Below are 16,320 nucleotides of genomic sequence, written 5' to 3' on the forward strand. Positions count from 1 at the left end.
GAATATGGTACTTGAGCACCATGCTGTGAGACCCCCTACGCAATGCACTTAATAGTGAGATCTTTTTTTTTTTCTTTTTTAGCAGTTAAGGAACTAAGTCCCTAGGATGGCCTCTGAGAGATGGAAAAGTTTTTCCCTCCACAGAGTGCTATTCTGCAGCAAATAGTGTTCAAGACAAAAACTCAGTTCTTGAAATGGGATGTAAGTGCACAAGAAAGTGGTGCAACCAGTCATATTGTCTTATAGAGACAATCAGCCTTGTACCCAAATTCAAATTCACCTGATGATTACTGAGTACTTATTCTGTTTGCTAGTATCTAGAACGGTGCCTGACATGCAACAGATGTTTGTTGATTAGTATTGGATAGGGCAGCTAATTGGCACAGTGGATACAGCAATGGGCTTTGAATGAGGAAGATTTATCTTCATGAGTTCAAATCCAGCCTCAGACACTTTTTAGCTGCGTGATCCTGGATAAGTTGCTTATTCCTGTTTGTCTCAGTTTCCTCATCTAAAAATGAAATGGAGAGGAAGATGGTAAACTATTCCATTATCTTTGCCAGGAAAACCCCAAATAGGGTCATAAAGAGTCAGATATAACTGAAAGCATCGGAAGGATAACAATTGGATGGATACTGCCCACAGTACTGATCCTTCATTTGAATGAATAAATGAGTGAATGAATAAAAAAAGCTTTTATTAAGTACTTATTTTGTACCAGGAATTGTGCTGAGTGCTAGGGGTACACATGGAAAAAATCAGATAATCCTTACTCTCAAAGAGCTCATCAGCTAACCAATCCATCGAATCGAGAAAGAAAAAAAAAACCCTAAAAGAAAGTTTACCTATTGGATGAATGGAAAAGGCTATAATCCTAAGGGTTTAGCAGCAGGGATGATGAGGATGGCAAAGTCCAGATCTCCTTGGCACACTGAGAGTGAACTTACAAAAGCCTCATTGATATCTACTCATGGTTCTCTCCCTCCCCCCCTGCCCCCCCCCCCAGTTTTCAGAAGTGGATACTTGATTGGTCATTGGACCCTATGTAAAATCTGTAGGTCATTCTAAATCTCCAGTTCCTAATTTAAATCACCTTCTGTTAAGATGCTCCTGATAAGTAGATACATTGGAAGGATTTTGAGCTTCATTTGCATGTTTTCCCCAGCTCCATATCTGAGGCTGGTAAAATAGTCCAAAGGTTCCAAAGCAGGAGGAAAGAAGAGAAAGCTTAGATAAACCATTTCAAAGTAACTACAAAGTAATTTCAAGGAGATTGAAGTTCACTTCCATTTACATTTATAAAAGGTCTGTTATGAACCCAGCCCTATGAAGGATGAAAAAAAACCAGTAGAGGATCCATCCAGTACCTGTCCTCTGAGAAGGAAAAGATGACCTATATAGGATCAGAGATGCAAAGGTGGAAGGAATCTTAGGGGCCATGTAGTCCAGCTCCATTATTTTTCAGATGAGGAAACTGAGGCCCAATAAGATTTAATAATTTGTTCAATTACATCTCTAAAGTAAGCTTCAGAGATGGGATCTGAACTCATTGTCCTCTGATACATATAAAACAACAAGAGATAGCCATTTTAAGCACTGGCCCCAAAGATTAATCAGGTAAACGAGTTCGTTAAGCACCTACTACTATGTGTTAGGCATTATGTTAGCCACTGGGGATACACATGAAAATGAAATAATCCCTGTTTTCTAGGAGTTTATATTTGGTTAAAGAACATGTATGTAGATAAATAAATTCAAAATAATAGATAAGTAAGGTTAAAATATACGCAATGTATATACAAAGTAGTTTCTAGCAAAAATCAGGTGGGTAGGATCAGGAAAGGCATCCTGAAGAGGGTATCCCCACTGACATGCTTTGGTGGAAGGCAAGGGCCAATGTGTGCTAGTATCTGGGAAAGGGACCCCAGTTGTCTTTTGGTTGGTTGGTTGGTTGGCTTTACAAGGCATTGAGAAGCCGTACTAAAACTCTCAAATCATTGCTTTTTACCCCTACGGATCCAGCAAGGTTAGTCCGGACAGAGTCCGTGCCCTGTGACATCAACAACCCCCTGCGGAAACCTCCCCGGTATTCTGACCTGCACATCAGTCAGACTCTCCCTAAAACCAACAAAATCAACAAGGTGAGTCTACTGCAAGGGGGATGGTACCTTACTGTTGACTGTCATATTAGCCCCACCCCTACTCTATGGGGGCTGTGACCAAATCCAGGTAACAGGAGAGGGTGAGAGGTGGGGTAGGGGGAAGGGAGGGAGACACACTTGCTTCCAGACATTGTGAAGTACACTTGGGCTTGTACTGTCCTCCATGTAGACTACTGTTGCTTTAATGGAGGGGGAGAGAGAGACAGGTCAAAAGATCTGTTGAATTTAGAGCTTTTGAGGACCTTAAAGACCATAGTGCAAGGGTTCATAACCTAGGTCCATGAATTTGTTTAAAAAATATGTATCTATGTATGTATATCCCTGTATATATATATATATGTATATCTATGTGTGTGTATGATATATATATGTATATCGTATATGTATGTAGTGTGCATATATATTATGCATAATATATATTGTGTATATATTAATACATACTATTATATATTAATATACCATGTATACATTACTTATATTTTTATATCAAGAATCCCTAATCTAGTCCTACCGTGTGTGTGTGTGCATGTGTGTGTGTGTGTATACAGGGAGAGCAGTTAAGTGGTGCACTGGGTAGGATGCTGGGTCCAACTCAGGAAGATCTGAATTCAAATCCATACTCAGACATTTAGCAGGAGTGTGTCCTTGGGCAAGTCACTAACCTCTGTTGGTCTCAGTTTCCCAGGGCTGTTGCAAAGACCAAATGAGATAATAATTGTGAAGTACTTAGCATAATACCTGGCACATAATAGGCATTATAGAAATATTAACTATTTTACACACACACACACACACACACACATTCACACAAACTATTTCAATATAATTGTTTTCCTTTGTTGTCCTTTGTGTTTTAAAAACATTCTTTTTTAAAAAACGCTCTTCTAAGACGGGGTCCATAGGTTTCCCCAGGCTGCCCACAGGAATCTCTAACACACACAATCCCTGCTGTAGTCTCATCCCATCAGTATATAGATGAGGAAGTTCCTCTCTTCTCCAAAGCAAGGCAGTGACTTGCCTAATGTCCAATAGGTAGCAAGAAGGAGAGGCAGGATTTGAACTCAAGTCATCCAACTGTCCTTTCCAGTGTACTATACTAGAGAAATCTATCTAGTCTAATATCCTCATTTTACAAAGGGAGAATCTGAGGCCCAAAGTGACTTATTTGAGGTCACAAAGATAGTAAGTAGCAAAGGTAGGAACTGAATTCAGGTCTTCTGCCTCCAAATCTAGGTTGTTTTGTATCATACCTTTCTCTCATTGTCTGGAAGAATAACCTGGACAGATAGGTGCTTAGAGTTGAGCACGTGATCTGCCACCCCTGACATTCTGCTTCTTCATTTAGTTTGGTTCCCTCCAGTTCCATTTCTCTGCAATCCAGGGAGGAGGTTGAACTTTGGCTACTTCAAAGAGATTTGGTAATATAGCCTTGTAAATAGTTACTCGCTCAGGGCAATTCATTATGTAATTTATAGCATCATAACAGGGTTTGCAAAGCACTTTGCATATATTATCTCATTTGAGTTCATTTGTTTTAGAGCCAAAAGAGAACTTAGACCCATCGAGTCAACCTCTCATTTTGCAGATGAGAAAAAAGAGAATCAGGTGTTAAATGATTTGTCAAGGGTTACACAGCTTGTATATGTCTTGGGCAAGATTTTAATCTTTTTTTTTTTTTTTTTACTGAGTCCAACCTTTGTGCCAAAGAGAGATGATTTCATTTATTTGAATATAACTCCCCCTTCTTTGAGACTGGGAGCTGGGACCAGAGTTTTGCTGAAAATCCTTAGGGATTTAGAATGACTGGTATTTGTTTTAAAAACAGATTAATTGTTCTTTATTTTTCAAGAGTGTATGCAGAGTATAATCACCAATCAGTAATACTGGAAATATGTAAGGTAATGATCTTTCAGGCCTTAAGATTGTCTCAAAGTTGCTGGACATGGGGGGGGGGGTATAACTTTAGAGCTGGAAGAGAGACTATTTAGGCAGTATTCCCCTGAATACTCTGTCCTCTTTAGGTTTTCTAGTCACATGACACAGGGGGGTAGTCTTCTAGTCCATCAAACCTTGGGTCAGGGAGACCTGAGTTTGAATCCTGCCTCAGACACTGGATTTGTAACTTTATGACCTCGCAGTCTCAGGCTCCTCATCTATAAAGTGAGGTGCTTGGATTTGGTAATCTCTACAGGTCCTTCCAACTCTAAAACTATGATCCTATAATGACGGTCTTGGAGATAATGATGGAAGGGATGATGGTGATGATGACGAAGGTGATGGTGGTAATACAGACATGAAGATGATGGTGGTGGGGGTGATGATGATGGCAGTGATTAATATGATGGCATGGTGATGATGGTGGAGATGACCATGGTAATGATGAAAGTGACAATGGCGATGATAGGTATAAAGATGGTGATGGTGGTGGTGATGAAGATGATGATGATGATAGGATATGAAGGTGATGGTGATGGTGGTGGAAGGTGATCTTGGTAATGATGAAGATCCCAGTGGTGATGATGATGGTGCTGATGGTGAAGACGATGGTGGTGATGATAGATAACAATGATGATGGATCTTTGTTGGCAGTGGCTGATTCTTTGGCGCTGCTTTTGTAGGGGGTAGAACTTAGGAGCTTGCATACCTTGCTCTTTCATTATTACTCTGTATGTTACTTTTCTGCCTTTTGCTCAGGAGGGAAGGCAGCATGACTGGTTCTCCTTTTCCTCTTACACCTTGACTATCCTATGTTATACTGCAGCTGCTGGTATGGAGCTACCTGGTGGGGCTTTTCAAACACTCTTAGATGCTTCTATATATTTATGTGAGAGGCACACTGATGTAGTGATAGCTTGCTAGATTAGGAGGCTAAGGTTGTAATCCTACCTCTGATGCTTATTATATGTGGGACCTGGGACAATTAACTCTTAGAGCCTCAATGTTCTCATTTTTAAAATGGGAATGATAATATCGAAACTATCTACCTTAAAAGATCATGGGAAGAAAATACTTTGCAAACCTTGAAATAGTATCAAAATAGAAATGACTATTATTTAGGATTTTGTTTTTTGCTTGTTTATTTGGGTGGTCTGTTGCTGTTTAAAGAAAGACAATATTTGCCAAAGTACATTTTCCCAAAGAACATCAGTGTTTTGAACATGCCTCTACGTCCCCATTCAGATTTCTAATCTTCTTAAGCAGCAGGGTTCTTAGTTTTGTCAGAGATATGGAGGGTGGTCATCTTTTTTCTATTTTCCCACAAAACTGAACCTCAGTTTCTTACTCAGTCCTTGGCTGGCTTTTACTCCCTGCCCCTCTGGCTTTTCCAGTTGCCATGGTAGGGTTTCTGCCTCTGCACAGCCCTGAGATTTACGTGTAGATTTGACATTTGCTCTTTTCTTGCTACAAAGGAGGATGAGATACAGAAGATCAGCATACATTTTAATACTTATTGACGATCAGGGCCATTTCTATCTAAACTCCATCTAAATAGGCAAGAGGAATGAGATAAATAATCACCATCATCATCATATTTATAACACCAAATGACTATTATACTTGGTTGGAATATTTTCAAAGCCCTTTAAAATCCATTATCTCAGTGGAGTCTCATAGTAGCCCCCATGAGGTATCATTATCCTTATTTTATGGAGAAATGGAGACCTCCAAAGATATAAAGCGTGTTTCCCCCTGGTCACACAGTTAGTAAATGTCAGACTAACAATTTGAACCCAGGTCTTCCTGGCTCCAAGTCCAGCGCTTGGTTCACTAAGGCAAGTTGACCTTGAGAACCCCAAAGTCAAGGGACCTTTCTTTCTCTGACTTTGCAGACAGGAGTGATCAGGTTTTGATGTCAGGTGGACATGAGCAGGGGCAGAGGGTGAAATAACCATGGCATTGTTCTGCTTGTCTGCAAAGAAGAGAATTTGATAAGAGAAATAAATTACCCTCTATTTAAATTGCAGCCTTGATGTGAAGGTGGATGGGATCTGTCTAAAGGACTGCTTTTCTTTTCCACCCCCTCATCCCCCCCCACCCCCTGCCGCCCTTTCTTGCCCAGTCTCTTGGCTCAAATTCTTTTTGTCAGACTATGATGTAGCATCTATGACTCCAGAGCCAATTTGCTTAGAATATCTTTTAAAATTGCTCTTTTGGCTCCCCCCACCCACCCTCATCAGTCTGTGGCAGAGAGGGAGGGAGGGTGTGTATCTGCATTCACTGAAAGACCAGCCCCTGGCTGGTTCATCTTTTCCGTCTTTGACTATATGCTGGATATTTAAGGAGACAACATGTATTTCATATGCTGGTAGATCTATGCACCAATAACACCAGTTTGTGCTTAAATGAAGATCTGGTTTATCAGGTGGGATACTGACAACCTGGATGTACCATCATAGTGCCTCCCCTTTGAGATTACCTCCAGTTTATCCCGTCTATATCTTGTTGGTTGAGTTTTTCCATCTCCATTAGCCTGCGAGTTCCTTGAGAGCAAGGGCTGTTTTTGTCTTTCTTTGTATCCCTTGTGTTTAGCCAAGTGCCTAACCCTTGTTAAATGCTTGGTCAATTCTTGCCTTGACTTGCCTTAACTTAACTAGCTTAGATTTGCCTCAACTTGACTTGCCAGATGGTTAACTGGATGATAGAGAATTCCAAGTTCCACTTCAGGCATTGAGGTCAGATCACTATATGACTGTGTAACCTTGAACCTGAGTTTTCATTTCCAACTTGGTATGTGTTTGGGAGGGGCGGGGGAGAGCTCCAGTTCAGGTGTCAAAAGAGCTGGTCTCAAGTTACAACACTGCCACTAATTAGTTTTATTGAAAACAGCTCCCTACACCCCCACCCCCAATGTATTTTCTTTTCTAGGCTAAATATCTCCAGTTCCTTTGACTAATTTTGTTGTGTTCAATATCTTGGACCAAACAAGTCATTCTATTCCTTGGGCATGTAATTACATGACTTCTATCTCATCAAAGCATTATGGTATAGTGGAAAGCGCAATAGGTTGAGAATCAGAAGATCTGGGTTTGATACCTACTTTTCATGTGATCTTGGGAAAATCATTTTCTCTCTCTGAACATCAGTTTCATATCAATAAAGTGAAGGAGTTGGACCAGATAACATCTAAGGTTCATTTTTGCTCTAAGCTATTATTCAATACTAACAATAACCGGAAGAGATTGGTAGAGCAGGTATTTCTATAGATATATTAAAAATGGGGAAACCAAGGCTGAGAAAGAATCACCTTGACAGAGGATTGTCTCTCTTTTGTCTTTGTACCCTTTGTATATAGTACAGCACATAGTAGGTATTTAATATATTGAATTCAATATAATATTCATAGTAATTCATAATAATTCAATAAAATAATTGAATTCAATTAATCAACATTTATTGAGCTCCCACCATGTGAAAGGAACTGAGAGTACAGAGATAAAAGTGAAATAGATCCTGTCCTCAGGGAGCATGTATTCTTTGGTGGGAGACAGCGCGTTCATGCAGAGAGGTGTATAGACGAGCTGGATTGATGTGATTTGTCCAAGATTATATATATATGTATGTATGTGTATATGTATGTGTGTACATATATCTGTATATGTGTGTGTGTGTGTGTGTGTGTGTAGCAAATACCTAGTACAAATACATATGTATATGTAGAAAAAAGACAAATTCCAGAGCCTCTTTTTCCAATTCCATGGCTCTTTCCACTGTCTTGTGGGATTCTTGTTCTCTATCTGAGCCAATTAGATTTTCCCCATCCCATATTCCCAGATTGTGTCCTTAAGAAAGGGCACTTAGGTGGCACAGTGGAGAGAGTGATGACCTTAGAGTTGGGAAGACCTTAATTCAAATTCTGCCTCAGACACTAGCCAAGTAATGCTGGGGAAGTGACTTTCTATGATTCAGTTTCCTTAACCATAAAATGAGAGACTTGGACTCAATGATCTCTGAAGTCCTTCCCACTGCTATGGTCTTATTTGGCCACTGGTCACAAGGGGAACCAGGCAAAAAAGTATATGGTGGCATCCTATCTTCACCACTGAAAAAAATTAATTCAAACCCAGCTTCACTTTGGACCCCAATGCATGGTGCATTTCCCAGGAATGAAGAATGTTGGAAGGATGGTTCAAGGTACATCCTTTAGTGCTGACTATAATCCAACCAAACATTCACTCTCAAAGGCAGTACTCAACATGCAGAGTTAATGGTCTGAGGTAAAGACTGAGAATAGAAAAGCCTACCTTCAAATATGTGTCCTTGTAGAATGGCCCACTGGGGCAGCTGGGTGGCTCAGTGGGTAGAGTGTTGAGTCTGGAGTCAGGAAGACCTGAGTTCACCTCCAGCCTTAGATACTTACTAGTTGTGTGACCCTGGACAAGTATAAACTTAACCCTGTTAGCCTCAGTTTCCTCATCTCTAAAATTAGCTGGAGAAGGAAATGGCAAACCACTCCAGTATCTCTGCCAAGAAAACCCCAAATGGGTTCACAAAGAGTCAGACATGACTGAAACAATTACACAACAGCAACAAAAATGAGGAGTTTTGTTTGGGCAGCTAGGTGGACCAGAGCACTGGACTTGGAGTCAGGAAGACTCATCTTCCTGAGTTCAATTCTGACCTCAGATACTTACTTAGTTGTGGGACCTTGAGCAAGTCACTCCACCCTATTTGCCTCAGTTTCCTCATCTATAAAATTAGCCAGAGAAAGAAATGGTAAACCACTCCAGTATCTTTGCCAAGAAAACACTTATGGGTAGCATTGGTGTGTTGATGTCCATGGGGTCCAAAAGAGGCGGTCGCTATTGAATAACCTAACAATAACAAAGTATCAGTGAATATGGCAGATCTTCTTTATACTTTGGGGGATCCAGTTCCCTCCCAGAAACTCTTATGATATTAAAACTCAGTGTGGTGTGATAGATAGAGAGCTGGCCAGAAATTTACAAAGTCCTGGGTAAAAGCCCCCTCTGATACATCCTGACTCTGTGACACTGGCTGGGTAGTTCCTTAACCCCCGTATCCACACAACAGTCGCTGATGGATTATGAAGGAAGGAATTTCCTCACTGGGAGTCCCCTATATCAATGAAATCATAGGACTGCTGCCTCACCCCCAGATCATGACCAAATGAAAAACTAGAAGTAACAAACTGCATTCTGTTACCTCATGGTTTCTCTGAAACTTCCCATAAGTTTATACATGGAAGTTTAAAGAGATGATACATAGGAATTCTGTGGCACAAGCACCACGCTCTTATTATTATTATTAACAATAATAATAGCTAGTATTTATATCACACTTTAATGTTTACAAAGTACTTCCTTGTTTTTTTCTTTTTTAAAAAATTTATTTTTTTTCAATTATGGTGAAAAAACAAGCATTTTCATAACATAGGATAATAATAAAAAAGATGATCGCACATGAAACTGCAAGTCTGCTATGTACAACTTGATATTGCTTTCAAATATACAGCCAAGTTTTCATTTCTTTTTTCTTCTTCCTCCCCACCCTTCCCTAGAAATGACCACCATTAGACACAACTGTTTTCTAAATAGTATTTCATTTTATGTTCACAACACTCTTGGGCATAAGTGCTATTATTATCCCCATTTTACACTTGAGGAAACTGAGGCAGAGGTGAAGTGAGTAACTCAGGGCCATGCAGCAATAAGTATCTGAAACTGAATTTGAACTCAGGTCTCCCTGACTCCAGGTCCAATGCTCTATGCAACATGCTATCATATTGCAGAGAGGCAGACTTTGGCTCCCCAATAGGAGCTTTCTAAGATGGAAGGTATCCAAAAGTGGAATGAGCTTTATTGGAAGCAGTGAATTACCACCCTGCCCTCTTCACTAAAAGTGAGAGGAGCTTAGGATCACTGATTCTGAGCTGGAATGGACCTTAGCAGCCATCAAGTTGAAACTCTTCGTCTTATAGATGAGGAAACTGAAGAGAAGGAAGTGATCTGTCCAAGGTCACATAGCTAGTCTCAGTAACACTGAGACAGAATTTGAACTTTAACTACCTCTGCATAAACACAGGTTGGTTGACTTTTTTGGGGGGACGGAAATAATAGATTCTCAGATTTGGAATGACCTCAGAGGTCCACTCTAGATCCACCCATACCTGAAAAATAGTCCTCTCTCTAATGAACCTAACAGGCAGTCATACAGCTTCTGCTTAATGACTTCAAATGGGGTGGGACTCCCTAACTGAGGCATCTAGTGGCATAATGAATAGGAAGTTAGACTTGGAGACAGAAAGACCTGAATTCAAATCTGGCCTTAGAAACTTACTACCTAGATGACCTTGGGCATCACTAAACTTGTGTCTGCCTCAGTTTCTTCATCTGTACAATGGGGATCATAATAGCACCAACCTCCTAGGGCTGTGAGGATAAAAGGAGATAAAATTTGTAAAGGACTTTGTCAACCTTAAAGCATTGTATAAATGCTAGCCACTATTGCTGCAGTTATGATTATGACTGTTCTGAGAAAATCCACTCTAGTTTTAGACAGCTCTCATTGTCATTGCTAAGATGATTTTCCTTGTATGGAGCCAAAAATCTGTCTCTGTAAAGTGCACCCACCAGTCTTTGTTCTGCCCCTATGGAAGACAATCCTCATGTCTTTTGTCCCCTAGGTTATACATGCCCAGTTCCTTCTTCACATGATGCATTGTAGAAGGGATTCTTCTTCAGGTCCAATTGGACCAGGTGGCCTCAAAGGAGCCTTCTGGCTCAGAGATCCCGTGATTAAGTGATCTTCTAAATTGTTAGTGTGTAAAGTCCTTGAGTCAGTCACTAAATTATAAAAATGAATTTCATATATCCCACAGGCTTCTATTTATATCACAAACTAACTGCATCCATCTCCACCTGTCATTGACACATGAAACCTTAGACTCACATGTGCATTACCATGGAAATATCCATCTGACAAATTTGGACAGACTGAGAAATCAAGTACCTGATGTCCTCCTGGTGCAATCAGATCACAAGCACCTCTGAGGGGGACCTCCCTCACCTGTCAAATGGCTTGTGATGGAACAGAGCCTGTCCTTTTCTGAAATATTAGACTTATTTCAATTTGATTTACTCTCCTCTACCTCACACAGAGAACTGGGTTCATCACAACCACGTCAACCATTGGAGAGTGGTGGTTAATTGTGAAGGAATCCACTCTTTCACACACTGAAGTGTTAGAACAGGCAAAAAACCTAGCATTGAAACAGCAAACCCATATTAAGCACTTACTGTGTACAAGGCATTATGGTAAGGAATGGGGCTACAAGGACAAAATCATTCCCTGCCCATGAGGATTTTACCACCACCCCTTTATAGTAAGGGAAACTGAGGCCCAGGGAATTAAATAAATTGCCTAAAGTTATACAGATTATCAGAGATTGCCTTCTAAGACCATGAATGCTCTCTCTGTCTCACCAGAATGTCAGAGATCACCATCTAAGCCAATAAATGTTCTTTCTACCTTACCACATTACCTTCCAGTGACTGTCCTTTGCTACATGGTGACCTTTCTCTGGGATCGGAAAGCTAGGCAGGGATTTACTTGATGGAAACTGCTTTTCCTTCCTTCTACCAGACAGATCTGGGAAGAAACTGGAAAGAGTATGGGAAAAGCTATTGGTGGAATAGAAGCAGCGTAGTGTAGTGGTTAGGATACTAGGTTTGGTGTCAGGAAGACTTGAGTTCAAATTTGACTGTAGATACTTACTAACTGTGTTATCCTCTTGGATTCGGTTCTTTCACTAACAAGGTGTTCCATCTTAGAAGTCCAAAGCTACTTCTCTTGTATTAATAATAATGAAAATAAAACACAGCCTTATCTATAAAATGCGCATCGTAAAATACGACAGTATTTTCTGAAGTTTTATTTATTTCTTTGCTCTTAGTTTTCAGCATTCACCTCTATAAGATTTCAAGTTCTCAATTTTCTCCCCCTCCCTTCCCAAGACAGCATGCAATCTGATATAAGTGATACATGTACAGCAGCTGTTTTTATTTTATTTTATTTTCAATTCCAAGTTCTCTTCCTTCCTCCCCCCTCCTCCCACCCATACAGAAAGTAAGAAATACAATACTCATTAAACATATAGAGTCATGCAAAACATTTCTGTCTTAACTATGCCATATTTGTAAAGTGTTTTTCAAAACTTCGAGTGCTACATAAACAGTAATTATTATATTATTGTTTCTGTTGTTGTTATCTTGCCTCAAACATTTTCTCACTGTGACCTTTAGTAAAACATTTGACCTCATTTCCCATAGCTATAAGATGAAGGGTGGTTGGATTCTCCTAAGAAATACTGAGTGAGTCAGGTGAAAGCTCTCAGGGCTGCTGATGCCACAGAGGCACAGGAAAGAGGGCAGGATGCCCCAGTGTTGCCACTGAGCTCTCACTGGCTTCCTTTTGCTTTTTTTCTATCCCTTTCCCCTTCCTCATCTTTTTTTTTCTTTTGCAGGACCACATTCCGGTACCTTACCAACCTGACTCCAGCAGCAACCCCTCCTCCACGACATCCTCCACACCGTCTTCACCAGCCCCGCCACTCCCGCCCAGTGCCACCCCTCCTTCTCCACTGCACCCCTCTCCACAGTGCACCAGACAGCAGAAGAATTTCAACCTGCCAGGTAATCCTTTATTGGATAGACTTATCACATTTGGGTGAAGGTGGAGCTGGGGAATCATGTATTTGTGCTGAAGGGGATTTTGGAGAGTCGACAGGCCAAGAGGTCAAAACCCAGGACCTAGAAGATATGCGTCCATGCCAAGTGTCCTTTCCCAGGGTTCAGCTGGGGGTTGCATAGGGCAGCCCCAGTCAGCCTAGGGCTCATGAGCTTAATAAGCTAACTCACTGAGTAGTGGGGTGTTGTGGAAAGAATGTTCAATGTCAGGAGAGCCAGGACAGACATGAGTTTAAATTCTAGTTCTGACACTCTCTAGCTGTGTGACCATGACCAAGTCACTTAAGCTTCCACAACTTTTGAAGGAGAGAGTTCTAGATGGTCTCAGAAGTTCCTTTCAGCACTAAATTACAATTACATGACAAGCCCTGGTGGGCATCATCATCTGTAAAATCAAGGTAATCATACCTGTAGTACCTTCCTCACCGGGGGCAGCTAAATGGTGCAGTGGATAGAGTACCAGTGCAGGAGTTAGGAGGATCTGAGTTCAAATCTCACCTCAGATACTTGACACTCATTAGCTGTGTGACCTTGGGCAAGTCACTTAACCCCAACTGCCTCATCCTGGGTCATCTCCAGTCATCCTGATGAATATGTGGTCACTGGATTCAGATGGCTCTGGAGCAGAAGTGAGGCTGGTGACCTGCACAGCCCTCCCTCACTCAAAAAACAAAGTCAAGTGCAAGTCATGTCATTATTTCTCTGATTGGCATGGTCTTCTTTGGCAACGAAGGATGAATACACACACACCTTCCTCACCAGCCAATGGCAACCAGTGTGGTGCAGTAGTAAGAGATCTGGCTCTAGAGTCAGAGCACCTGGGTCCAAATCCTACCTTTGAGACTTAATATCTGTGCAGCCTTGGAAAAATCACTTTACATTTCCATGCATCATTTTCCTTACCCATAAAATGAAGGGGTTGGCATAGACGGCCTCTTAAGTTTTTTCCAGTTCTAGATTTTTGGTCATTAGTCTTTTAAACTCCCTCAGGTTTCTCATCTATAAAACAAGCGGTTTGGAGTAGATTGCTTTGAGGTTCCTTGGAGCTATTAATTTAGGATCTTAAGTCACTGTACCTCCCTGGGCCTCAATTTTCTCATCTGTAAAATGAAAATCAGACTAGATGGTTTCTAAGGTCTGGCCCAGGAATCAGTGATCCTTAATCATATTAACTTTCCTTAGCCTATTTCTTCATCTGTAAAACAAAGGGGTTGGGTTAGATGTCCTCTGAGTTCAGGATGTAAGATCCTATGGACCATGTGCTTTATCCATTTCTTTTCAGTGTCAAGAGAAATCAGGAAAGCCTCAAGTACAATGGTAGAACTTTCAGTAAATTTATAGGTGGACATAGATCATGTGAACACAGATAAGTCAGCACAAAGTTGCCCCCAGGACAGATAGTATCAACTATTTTAGAGAATAACAAAGGTTTTGTTTGGAATATGAGAGATGCACTTTGCCTTGAAAGAAAGTTAACACATGAGTACCTATGGTATGTAAGCACTGTAATGGGGCATCCAAGAGGGATCCCAAATACTTAACCATAACTGATGAGAAACTCTCCCTCATCTTGAATGGGTAGGCATGGATAGGCAGTGGTCTGCATCCTTGGAGGGAACAGCCACAGTGAAGAGATCACAGACCTATTGGCCATATTTGAATGCTTACCTCCCCAGGCTTCTGGGGAGGATCAGCTGAGATCATATATGTCAAGCACTTTGTAAACCTTAAAGTGAAATATAAGTAGGGAGGAAAAGGAAGGGAGAAAAAGACAGAGGAGGAAGATGATGATGCCAATGCTGCCAAGCCTGGATGAGGACTGGTGTGCCCTAGAAATGGGATTCTGTATCAGGGGTACTATGAGTGAATGCCTGGTCCCTCTGTTGAGTCTTGCAACAGAGCCTAAAGATTCCTAGCCTGGCCACAACACTGGCCCTATGCACTCTGAACTGGGATCCAAAATATTAGATGGTGGGGACAGGAGATTACATCTTTGGCTTTTTAGTACTCTCCATGGTCTCTGTCATCGTATTTCAGCAAAGCAAGCCTAGCAATCTCCCCCATAACCACCCCCCAAACCCTCAATATCTAGGATTGAACTTATCTTTGGACAAAAATATTGTTGTTACTCATGGGAGCTACATCTTCTGGTTGAATGGTGTAGCTGCTCTTTGACAAGTCAAGGCTCCCATGTGCTGGTTCAACACTGTGGAACAGTGGGCATCTTGGCTTGCGATCAGATCATACCAGCAGCCTGGGGTAGAGCACATGCTTTATATTTACACAAGTAAGTTACCAAGTTGTTCAAGATGGTAAGATAACTAAGTCCCCATTCTTGTTTAAACTGATTGGTTTCACATGGAGACAAAGTTCTTTCTGTGACCACAGATTCCACCTATATCCTGAGCCAGCTGACTTTCATATGTATGTGACTGATAAGAAGGGGGCATAAATGAGAATGGCAATGGCTCAGTGCAATGGATCTCCTCTACTAACTGGAAAAACAGCTTAAAACCTCTGACCTGCTGTTGAGGGATTAGTAATGTCTCCACTGACCACATCGATTTTATGTTAGAATATGTATTTATATACATTTATATATAGATGTCCATTTATTTCCAAGCTAACACAAGAGGGAGTGTAGGATAGTTAATAAAGGGCCAACCTTGAAATCATAGACTTAATTCAATCCAACAAGCATTTAAGCACCTACTGTATACCAGACATGGTGCAAGGTGTAAACACAAGGATGAAAAACCAAACAATTGCTGTCCTCAAAAAGTTTACATTCTACCCAGCCATACGTTCAAACCCACCTTCTCACACATGCTGTCTTTGTGGTCATAGGCAAATTACTTAACCTCTCAATACCCTAGGCAACTCTCTAAATTGATAAATTTCAGGGAAATTGACAATGTGCATTGGGGGAAACAGTTCTCAACATATCTGAAGTTATTGGACTGGATAAATTATGTTATGTATACACACATGTGGGGAAGAGACAGTATGGCAATCAAGATGGAATACTGGTCTTGGAATCAGAAAGACCTGGTTCCAAGTTCTGCATCTGAAATATATGGACTATGAGACCTTGAAGAACCCCTCCATTTTTCATGTCCCTCTCTCTGAGACTCCAAATTGCAGAGAAGAGATGTTATTCTACATTGGTAGAGAGAGAGTTTCCTAGTCTGGGAACTCCTTATGCCCAGGAAACAATAGGTCTAGTCCCTTACCATCTATCCAGATAATGTCCCAAAAACCTTTGTGCATTTTAAAGCTTTAATAGCATAAAATTCACTAATACTTTAGGGACATTTTGTATATTTCAACACACATATACATACACATTTACAGAGTACACATTGTAGCAGCTTTTCAAATTGAGAATTCATATATATTTGCTATCTCTTAGCTAAGCATCTCGACAGCCTGCTGGTGCCCATAATGTGACT

At 40.9% G+C, this 16,320-nt stretch overlaps 1 protein-coding gene across 1 annotated transcript in view; it reads left to right on the forward strand.

Moving 5' to 3' along the window:
* KSR2 (kinase suppressor of ras 2) overlaps positions 1–16,320 on the forward strand; it is a 590,333-nt gene that overhangs the window by 451,454 nt on the left and 122,559 nt on the right. Inside the window, exons 9-10 of the mRNA XM_072600313.1 lie at positions 2,015–2,141; positions 12,646–12,814. Of these exons, the coding sequence (XP_072456414.1) occupies positions 2,015–2,141; positions 12,646–12,814 (296 nt within the window). The remainder of the gene's footprint in view (positions 1–2,014; positions 2,142–12,645; positions 12,815–16,320) is intronic.

Source organism: Notamacropus eugenii, chromosome 4 (assembly GCF_028372415.1).
Source record: "Notamacropus eugenii isolate mMacEug1 chromosome 4, mMacEug1.pri_v2, whole genome shotgun sequence".
In the NCBI taxonomy this organism is placed as follows: domain Eukaryota; kingdom Metazoa; phylum Chordata; class Mammalia; order Diprotodontia; family Macropodidae; genus Notamacropus; species Notamacropus eugenii.